Below are 11,472 nucleotides of genomic sequence, written 5' to 3' on the forward strand. Positions count from 1 at the left end.
GCGTGAACCCAGGAGGCGGAGCTTGCAGTGAGCTGAGATCCGGCCACTGCACTCCAGCCTGGGCGACAGAGCGAGACTCCGTCTCAAAAAAAAAACAAAACAAAACAAAAACAAAAACAAAAATAAATAAATAAATAAATAAAATAATAAAGTGCCATTCTCTCTATGCTTAGAAATTAAAGTTTATCAGAAATGGAGAAGATAAACTATACTAAAAACAATGAACAATGTTTACTTCTTAGGTGGCTAGAAATCAGCACATAAGAACAGAGATGAAAGACTTTCACTATAAAGCATTTTCACTGCATTTCATATTTGTGTGAAACACACACACATTCACTTTTGCTTATACATACAGAATGAAAGTCTATAAAAATACATAAGAAGCTAGTAGTAACGGTTACCTATAGAGGGTCAAGATTAGGAAATAATAAAATGGGAAACAAGAGTGGGAGGGAACTTGTCAGTGTTTATCCTTCTGAAGCATGTTCTTATGTCACCTTGTCAAATATCTTTTAATAAAAAAAATTAAAATTACATTTAATAGAATTACAATGAAGGCTTAAATCACTCTATCCAGTCATCTGATAATTATGAAAAACACTGTATCTACAAATGTCTGAATTTTATTTTAGAAAAACTATCATTATTATGGATATAATACTATCTGTAAAACTGGCTCATAAAATGGTAAAAACATTAACAGCTGGGATCGCAAGATTTCATTTTTTAGCACTTTACTGCTTTTCACACATCTCTTTTGGTCCTTAAGACCAGATAAGAATGAGTCTCACAGAATTAATTTCCACCAACATAAATCTTATACAGTATCAAATATGAACAATTCATATTCTCCAGTAATATTCCCGGTTAGGTGGAAATGCCAGAATTATATGAATTTATAAAGTAAGTCTGAATTAAAAGATTTTAATAATAAAGTCTGACAAGATTTGCTTTGTAGGGAGTTTTATGTTGTGGGGGAAGGGAAAAATTAAGGTTACCAGTAGTTAGTATCAAAGAATTCAACGTCTAGCTTAGAAGATTTTAGCAAATGTGGAAGTCGTCTGTATCCCATTTTCCCTTACTTTCTCTCCCTCTTTTCCACCTTTTCTTTTCTTTTTTTTTTTTTTTTTTTGAGACGGAGTGTCGCTCTGTGGCTGGAGTGCAGTGGCCGGATCTCAGCTCACTGCAAGCTCCACCTCCCGGGTTTACGCCATTCTCCTGCCTCAGCCTCCCGAGTAGCTGGGACTACAGGCGCCCGCCACCTCGCCCGGCTAATTTTTTTTTATTTCTTAGTAGAGATGGGGTTTCACCGTGTTAAAGGATGGTCTCGATCTCCTGATCTCATGATCCGCCCGTCTTGGCCTCCCAGAGTGCTGGGATTACAGGCTTGAGCCACCATGCCCAGCCTCACCTTTTCTATAATTATCCACAGCACAGAACTAAATACCCTTTGTAACATAATACATGTTCACAGCCTTTACCATAATTCAGTTCTATAGTTGTTTAAGGGAAACTCTTTGCCTCAAATGTTTGTAAGATCTTCAAAGGTAATAGTCAAGTCAGTTTTGCTCGTCACTGTATAAGTGAGGCCTAGCACAGTGCCAGGAACATATAAGGAACTTAATCAAAGTCTGTTAATCAAATCAAACCAATAATACTTTATTTGTCATTAAAAAGTGACAAAAACATTTTATTTACGTCCTCAAAAAAAAGCAGCAAAACCACTGTTTGTGGCTGCAAAATATTAGAAATAAATTCATGCCACTACAAAGGAGAGTGACAATATATAACAGACTATACTATATCCTAAAGAACTATACATCTATAAAAAAGAGTGAGGAAGGTCTTTAAGGATTGATATAAAATGCTTTCTAGGACATACTGCTCAATGATAGCAAAATACAAAAGAGAATGTATAGCATGTGAGATAGCTAGTTTTTAAGGTGGTCACCAATGAGGTCCACCTCTCAATTTCACTCCCTTGTGTAGTCCCTTTCCACAATGTACCTGTGTGACCACTTCTGATTGTAAGGTAGACATGTGGCTTCTGTCTTACATTCAAGGGGTGGAAAGAAGGGGAGAAGAGGAATGCAGTGGTAGGAATTAGGAGGAATTAGTACTTTTCTGAGTAGACCTTTTGTACAGCTCTGACTCTTAAATCACAGTTATGTTTTACATACCTAAAAAATAAGTAAGTACAGTTCGCCCTCTGTATCCATTGGTTCTACAACTGTGGATTCAACCAACCAGGGATTGAAAATACTGATGGCGGGGTGAAAGAATGGCTGTGTCTATACTGAACAAACATGTACAGATAACTTGTTTTTTTGGTCGTTATTCCCTAAGCAATACAGTATAACAACTATTTACAAAGTATTAGGTATTGTAAGTAATCCTGAGATGATTTAAAGTATACAGAGGATGTGTGTAGATTATATGCAAGTATTACACCATTTTATAAAACAGACTTGAGTATCTATGGATTTTGGTATCCAAGGGAGGGCCCTGGAACCAATCCCCCATGAATGATACTGAGAGATGACTGTAATTAAAACTAACCAGAATGTGACAAATACCAAAAATGAAAAGCAGAGACTAACAAATGAGTCTAACTATTATCACAAAAGAATAGCATTACCCTATTGCAGAGTGTGAGGAAGAAAGGAACTAATCTAAGTAACTAGAAAATAATATTTTGAATGGATAAGGCTAAAGACAAAAAAACCTGAAATGCTATAACCTACCTAGTAAATTTGCTTCTAACACTGGTAATGATCAGCAATTCTAAAACTAATGGGTATAAAGGATTGAATAATCAATGTATTTAGAATATAAAAGCCATATTTCTTATTGTTTAGAGAAAGAAGTTTACAAATAAAGGGAGAAGACTGAAATGAACCCCGTATTGTTGCACTGGAATCAGAAATATCACTATGAACACATGGTTTTATTACCAACATATGGAAAGTCACATACAGGTGTGGGAATTGAGTGGGACAGAAGGGATAGTACATAAATATACATTTCCTAACTCTATCTGCTGAGAGGCCTAGAAGCAATAACACAGAGTGACAATGAATACATCTAGCACTCAGATTTTGGTTTCTAAACACCATTCTCCAATCAAAAGAGATAGAGCTGCTCCTTATTGAAGTGGCTGATTCCAAGGTTGAAGCTGGGAGAATTCAAAATGAGCCTGGAACATCTTGAGAATCCAGAAATTATGGAAGTACTCAAAAAAGGATGGGAGCTAGTCACAAGGACACAGGGCCAAAACTGTAATAATTTGGGCAACAAAATAAGTAACTGTAGCACACATTACAACCATAAAATAAATATCTGTGATTACAGACTGATATAAATAATTGAGTAAATAATTAAGGGAGAAGAAATTCAGTTAATAAATACAGAAGTAAAGAGAGAAACAGGAAAATCATCAGGGAAATGCCACAATAATTAACTGTTGCCAACAAGACCTACTGATAGATATCAAAACTGAGGGAAGTGGGGGGAGGATCTGAGGAGAAATAGAATATTTGCACAGTCTTAAAATATCTCCCCAAAGACATTTATTAATTGCAAAAGAAAAACTACTAACTTCATAGTGGAGGAACCTGACAGATAATTACCTTAAGCAAGTGATCAAGGTTAACATAACCAACATTAAGATATATCAACACCATGAACTCCTGACAAAACGCACTGAAAAGGACACAACACTGTTTCAGAGATATTCTGGCAAAAAACTGCACAACCTCATTCTAATCATGAGAAAACATCAGAGAAAGTAAACTGAGGAAAATTCAACAAAATAAATTATTAGTATCCTTTTAAAAATGGCAAGATCATGAAAAAGATAACAAAAAGTTGAGGAACTGTCACAGACTGGAGAAGACTAAGACATAGAACTAAATGCATACTAAACGCAATGTGGGATCCTGGGTCAAATCTTAAAACATTAGTGGGAAAATTGGTGAAATTCAAGCAGGGTCTGTGGTTTAGTTAACAGTATTGTACCAGTGTTAATTCTGCTTTTGATAATCGTACTATGTAGGTATGTAAGTTAACTGCATTAAAGGAAGCAGGGTGAAGGGTAAAAGGGATTGCTCTGCAAAATTTTTGCAATTTTTCTCTATGTTTAAAAGGAGTTCAAAATAAGAAGCTTGGTGTGCATTTTTAATAATGCAGACCTAGGCAATTAAAAACAATTCTCTGGTTGCTGACCTCTTAACAATCAACCTGAAGCAGTTTAAAGTTTAAGAAATATCATGCCCCTTTAGCATATGGGGGGAAAAATGTATTTCATTTCAAAAGTACAGAATATTTCATGTCAAAAGTACAGAAATGTACTTTTTTAAGGCTTAATTAATTTTATTTCAGATTAGATTAAATTATTTTATATCTACATTACACTCTACTAAGCTTGAATGCAATAGAAGTAGTAATTCATAATTACTTCCACAAGGAAGATGGCAATCAGTATATTTCACATTCTATTTGTGAACAACTAAAAATACTTTGTCCAAAGTTAAATCAGTAAACCTTAAAACAAAACACAATACCACAAATCTCCAGTAAGTGGAACTGTAAATAAAAGACATTCTTTTCTACAGGTACAAAGATTTTACTCTAATTACTATAAACTCCTTTCTATATTTAATGCCTGTCGTGTTCTATACAATCTCTCCCTTTTTAAAATACTTACTGCTTGGTTTTCCATGCGTGCAAAGATAACATTTAGCATCTGAGTGAGAGTAGCTTTGGCTGTTGTCTGATTGATGAGATTTTTGCTTGCTAAGTAGATATTGTAACATGTTCTCACAGCTTGCAGTACAGTCCCTTCATGAATTTCTATGTGTTGTGATGTTACTGCAGTAAGTAAAGCCTTTAAGAAGAGAGGAAAAAAAAGGACAAAGTTAAAGAGATTTTTTTTTTTTTTTGGAGACAGTCTTTCTCGCTCTGTCACCCAGGCTGGAGTGCAGTAGTGTGATCATAGCTCACTGCAGCCTTGAACTCCTGGGCTTAAGTGATCCTCTCACAGCAGCCTCCTGAGTAGCTGCTACAGGTGAGCACCACCACAGCTGGCTGTAGGATTACAGGTGAGCACCACCACCACCTGGCTAATTTTGTTTTATTTTTCTGTTGAGATGCAGTCTCTCTGTGTTGCCCAGACTGGTCTCGAACTCCTGGCTTCATGCAAGCCTCCCACCTCAGCCTCCCAAAGTGCTGGAGTTACAGGCATGAGCCACCACACCCAGCCTTAAAGTGATTTTCTGCATCTAGAGTTTCAGCACAAAAATTAAGCATTTTCATATTACAATGAAAACTTTCAGAAACAATTACCACTTGCAGGTAGTATACACAGAATTTCTACTGGCCTTGAATATATCAACTGTTAAAATATTTCATGTTTTCCTCACTGTGGCAGTAGTTTCCACATAATCTGAAAACCGTTTAACTGATTTGTTTCAACCAAGGTTTCATTTTAATGCAAATACTATTTAATTTACTAAAATGCACAGCATGAAAGCTGTTACAGTAGAGCACAGACATGTCACACGAGATATCTGTTGAACCAGACCACCAACTTGGGAAGATACACATTGTGTCTTATTCGCCTCTAAATTTTTCTGAGATATTTTTTAACAGACTGAACTCAGTAATTGTGCTGTTTTTGTTATTGTTGAAGAGGTTTATGACTGTTTTAGAATAAAGCATGTAAAATAATCCTAAAGTAGCTGGGCATAAGTGGCATATACCTGTGGCCCCAGCTACTTGGAAGGCTGAGGTGGGAGGATCATTTGAGCCAGGGAGGTCAAGGCTGTGATCATGCCACAGCACTTAGCCTGGGCAACAGAGTGAGACTGTCCCAAATTAAAAAGCAAATTCCTAAGGCAAATACTTCAATAAAATGAACAAATTTCACCTATGTGAATTTTCACATATTGGGTTACTTCCAATTTCTCAAGAGCAAAGACTCTTTTGTCTTCTTTATGTTGTACAATGCTATGCAGAGTTAGCATTAATGGGCATTATCTTAAACCATAAATGATATGAAACTATACATGATAGGTCAAAATGATCAACCCGTTTTTTTTTTTCTTTTGTCTTTTTTGAGACAGGATCTCACTCTGTTGCCAAGCCTGAAGTGCAGGGCAGTGAACACGGCTCACTGAAGCCTCAATTCCTGGGCTCAAGTGATCCTCCCACTTCAGCCTCCTGAGTAGCTGGGACTACAGGCACACATCACCATATGTGGTTAATTTTAAAATTATTTTTTGTAGAGACAGGGTCTTGCTGTGTTGCCCAGGCTGGTCTTGAACTTCTGGGATCAAGCGACCTTCTTGCCTCGGTCTCCCAAAGTGCTGGGATTACAGGCATGAGCTACCATGCCCAGTATTTTTTTTTAGAATAAAGATATTATATGGCTTCTGAAGTAAACACAACTATAAAACTGAAAGGCTCCAAAAGGGCTGTATTCACACATGAAAGAACCCTTCATATATATATATGTAAAAACAATTTCAAAAGTACTGTACTATATATAGCACATGATAATTTTACTGCCATAAAAACACACCACCATTACCATTAGCAATAACATTAAGAACTCAGTATCTGTAACAGAATGAAAACATTACTAATTTTTCCCTAAAGGAATTCAATCAAACAGGTACATTACAGCACGAACTCAGAACAGGGTTTTGCCGAGCAAGTTCAATAGATGGATGTGTGCAAGGGTATCAGGAGAATTGGCAGACAAGTAGTGTCCACCTGGTGATTCATGAGTTGAGAGGACACCCTATGAAGGGTCCAATAGTACAGAAGAAACTAGAAGGGTCACAGCTTTAAGAACTACCCTAAAGTTTCATGGATGGAATATACATATATATGACAAACATGCCAGAAACAGAAAAACTCTGGAAGACTCTAGGGGCTAAGCCTAAACTGAGACCTTCAAAAGAAGAGATATGAGAACCTAGTTTTCCTCTAACAAACTCTTGGCATACAACATTAAAATCTCCTAATATGGAGTCTAGAAAGCATCAAAAAAACCCCTTTTTTTTTCTTGAGACTGAGTTTCACTCTGTCACCCAGGCTGGAGTACAGTGGCATGATCTCAGCTCACTGCAACCTCCGCCTCCCAGGTTCAAGCGATTCTCCTGCCTCAGCCTCTTGAGTAGCTGGGACTACAGGTGTCCACCACCATGCCCAGCTAATTTTTTTGGTATTTTTAGTAGACATGGGGGTTTCATCATGTTGGCCAGGCTGCTCTCAAACTCCTGACCTCAAGTGATCCGCCCAACCTGGCCTCCCAAAGTGCTGGGATTACAGGCATGAGCCACTGCGCACGGCCTCAAATAACCTGTATTATAGCTGGAATGCACATAAAATGATCTTTCCTAATATTTTAAGGTGAAAGGCATCTGAATTTTGAAGATACAGATTATTAATAACAATTTTACTTTATATAATAATTACCTTTATTATCTGCAGCTGAACTCCTTCATCTGTCTGAGGGCCCTGAAAGCAGCCACATATTGTTTCAATAATTCTATCAATTAATTTTTTGCCTGGTGTTGTACTATCTGGAGCATTGCCAGTCAAGTGCCCATAAGCAATAAGTTTCTAAAACGGATAAAGAAAACAAAGATCCTAAGTAACAAATATTATATATACTAATGCAATATACATTAAAATTACAGTATACAATTGAATATATATAAAAATTTTTACATAAAAATACATAGGTATTATCAAAGCCAAAGTTATATCAACTTTTTCTGTAGAAACTTTATTCATATAAATATGTATTTATACTTGTAATAACCACAAAAACAGAACCACAATAAACCATCAGGTAATATTTTGAGAAAGCCAAGCCTTGAGAACCTGTCTCTGATGAGTTAGAATTGCTTACTGTGGCTGGGTGCAGTGGCTCATGCCTGTAATCCCAGCACACTGGGAGGCCTGCTTGCCTCCCACATTGCCAGTCCACATTGGGCGGACTGCTTGAGCTTAGGAGTTCGAGGCCAGCCTGAGCAATATGGGGAAAACCTATCTCTACAAAAAATAAAAAATTAGCTGGGTGTGGTGGTACATGCCTATAGTACCAGCTACTCAGGAGGCTGAGGTGAGAGGACTGCTTGAGCCTTGGGAGGTGGAGGTTGCAGTAAGCTGAGATTGTGCCACTGCACTCCAACCTAGGTGATAGTGAGACCCTGTCTCAAAAAAAAAAAAAAAATTGCTTATTGCTTTCCATATAAACAAGGTTTTATTGATACTGCTTTTGTGAAAATTATCTTCGTGCTTTTAAATGACCCCCAATCTCTTTCCAAATGATTCATCAATATGTATAAAACCCAGTTTCTATATACTAGCTGAAATAAATCATAGATTTGTTCATTCATCATTATCAGTATACTCTGGAAGGAAGGCTTCAGATATTATCATTCTAATTTTCCAGTGAAAACAAGATCACAAATCAGATGAACTTAACTTTAACCCATCCTTAAGGACAAATCATATGGTCTTTTCCTCGCCACTTAATTATAGTTGAATACATATAATGCCCAAATAGTAAGAATACCTGAAAATAGAAGTATTCCTCTACTTAGAAACTTGTCTTACAAATATAGTATCTATGAGGATCCTCTGTCTATGTGTCAAACAGGGTAACAGAGTTCAGAAATTTTTCTGACATAAATGACTGCCAGGGCTAAAGTATAGCAGTTAAATATTAAATTATATTAAGCTGCCAATATTAACCTATTGCTTCATATAAAACAGCAGACACACTGGCCAGGCACAGTGGCTCACGCCTGTAATCTCAGCACTTTGGGAGGCCGAGGCAGGCGGATCACTTAAGGTCAGGAGTTCAAGACCAGTCTGGCCAACATGGTAGAACTGTCTCTTCAAAAAAAACAAAAACAAAAACAAAACAAAACAAAACAAAAATTAGCTTGGCGTGGTTACACGCACCTGTATTCCCAGCTACTCGGAAGTCTGGGGCAGAATTGCTTGAACACGGGGGCAGAAGTCACAGTGAGCCAAGATTACGCCACTGCACTCCAGCCCAGGTGACAGAGCAAGCCTCCATCTCAAAAAAGTAAACAAACAAACAAACAAAAAAACAGCACTTAGAAAAATTATTTGCAAATGGTGATGTATGTAAAGTTGGCAGCAGGTTAAAAGTATTACGGGTCTTGCATTTCACTGATGAGAAGAGACCAAATCAACACTTTCCATTACTGACAATCTTACTAAAGATTTTTTTTTTTTTTTGAGACGGAGTCTTGCTCTGTCGCCCCGGCTGGAGTGCAGTGGCCGGATCTCAGCTCACTGCAAGCTCCGCCTCCCAGGTTCACGCCATTCTCCTGCCTCAGCCTCCCGTGTAGCTGGGACTACAGGCGCCCACCACCTCGCCCGGCTAGTTTTTTGTATTTTTTAGTAGAGACGGGGTTTCACCGTGTTAGCCAGGATGGTCTCGATCTCCTGACCTCGTGATCCGCCTGTCTCGGCCTCCCAAAGTGCTAGGATTACAGGCTTGAGCCACCGCGCCCGGCCTTACTAAAGATTTTATATCCCACTAAGTTAATGATTGTTATCATTAAACTAGAAACGTCTTTTTGCAACTATTATTACGTCTTAAATATAAAAAATTATTTGGATGTTTTACTACAAAAAAGAGTATTAAAAGCTTTCATGGAAATGTCTGAATCATCAACATGAATAATGTTTTAGAAACACATTCAAAGTAGACAGTTTTTAGAAAGTGCCATTTTACACATACCTGTAAGCAATCTAGAGATGTACTAACTATGCGGGGACATTTGGACTGGCATGCCAACTCAAAAGGCAAGAAGTATTTGTCTGCTTCAATAAAATTTGTCTTTGATTTCACTGGTGGAAGGGTGCTTGATCCAGCTTTTGCTTCTCCATGAGGAGGACTAAATGAAAAAGAAAAGTCTGATTATAGCATATCACATTTATAATATTGACGATAAACCCATGTAGAAACACAGAATTTCAGTTCTAAAAGGAATCTTGCTAAACCAGTCCTCTATCTTCCCATATTTCAAGAGGAAACCCAAGCCCAGAGAAGTGAAGTGGTTTGCCACATGGTCAAAAGCTAGTGGCCAGAGCTGTGACTGAACACAAGACACTGAAATCTTGTCTGCAAAACTGGTCTACAAAAACTGTGAAATTCAAGGTGCTTCTATTACAGAAATATTTTATTGTCACTTAACAAATTTGGCATCACAATACCTTAAAAAGCAATGGCCTATTTGTCCTTAAGTCAAAAAGTGAGCTTTTTAGTTATTCGATATTGCCCTAAAAAGGTCAACACTATAAAAAAACCTAGTAATTTTTCCAAATATGAATCAAAGTCTACGAAAAGACTCTGAAGGCTATCTTATGGTATTTTAGAAGTATCTTTAGATACTTATTTACATGAGAATCTTTTTGTATTTTTAAGTATGCTTAGAGCAGAGCCTGGTGGCTCATGCCTGTAATCCCAGCACTTTGGGAAGCCAAGGCGAGTGGGTCACTTGAGTCCAAGAGTTCGAGACCAGCCTGGGCAATATGGCAAAATCCCATCTCTACAAAAAATTAACACAGGCATGGTGGTGCTCGCCTGTAGTCCCAGGTACTTGGCAGGCTGAGGTGGGAGGATCACTTGAGCCTGGGAAGCGGAAGTTGCAGTGAGCTGTGATCGCACCACTGCACTCCAGCCTGGGCAACAGAGCGAGACTCTGTCTCCAAAAAAACACATGCATACATTTTTACAAATATATATAAAAATAGGTTTTAAGAAATATAATCATAATCATATATTTTGTTTTTATATAATTGTATTTCTTAAAATCTATTTTTAAAGTTGATTTTACTATAAACTCACATGCAGAAAATTTGCCACACTAAAATACAGATGACTGCATTGTTTTGACCAAGACTGACAAGTTTGAAAATTATTTTTACTAAAGAAAAGAAATCCCACAAACCTCTGTTTTTCAGTTTCTGCTTTTATTTCCTCTGAGGGGGAAAAAAAAAGAAGCATACATTAGAAAACTTGACAGCAAAAAGACTGAGTAATTTCATAATAACTTTTATAAACTCATTTGGAACTTATATATAAAGTTGGAAAGAATGCAAATTTAATAAAAATTAGGTGCTAAAATTGTTTCATCTAAATTTTTTAATTTACACAAATAATATAAAACTATATGAATAGGCACATTAACAATCATAAGGATAGGTGAAGTTATAGATTATTAATTCCCAAGGCATTTCCTTTTCTCAAAATATTTTCTTTTTTGTCAAGTAACTATTTATATTAAGCAGAAGCATTAATATTAAGAACACGGCCAAGTTCAGTGGCTCACGCCTGTAATCCTAGTGCTTTGGGAGACCAACACAGGAGGATCACTTGAGGCAAGGAGTCTGAGATCAGCCTGGGCAACAAAC

The 11,472-nt window shown here is 37.1% G+C and overlaps 1 protein-coding gene across 1 annotated transcript in view; it reads right to left on the minus strand.

Annotated features, from left to right (window-relative positions):
* ARFGEF1 (ADP-ribosylation factor guanine nucleotide-exchange factor 1 (brefeldin A-inhibited)) overlaps positions 1-11,036 on the minus strand; it is a 107,435-nt gene extending 96,399 nt beyond the window's left edge. Inside the window, exons 1-4 of the mRNA XM_011940903.1 lie at positions 11,010-11,036; positions 9,797-9,953; positions 7,486-7,632; positions 4,709-4,888 (exon numbers count right to left, since the gene is read on the minus strand). Coding sequence (XP_011796293.1) covers positions 4,709-4,747 — 39 coding nt within the window. The 5' untranslated portion in view covers positions 4,748-4,888; positions 7,486-7,632; positions 9,797-9,953; positions 11,010-11,036. The remainder of the gene's footprint in view (positions 1-4,708; positions 4,889-7,485; positions 7,633-9,796; positions 9,954-11,009) is intronic.
* Positions 11,037-11,472: the final 436 nt, after the last annotated feature.

This window comes from Colobus angolensis, unplaced genomic scaffold (genome assembly GCF_000951035.1).
Source record: "Colobus angolensis palliatus isolate OR3802 unplaced genomic scaffold, Cang.pa_1.0 Scaffold194, whole genome shotgun sequence".
NCBI lineage: Eukaryota > Metazoa > Chordata > Mammalia > Primates > Cercopithecidae > Colobus > Colobus angolensis.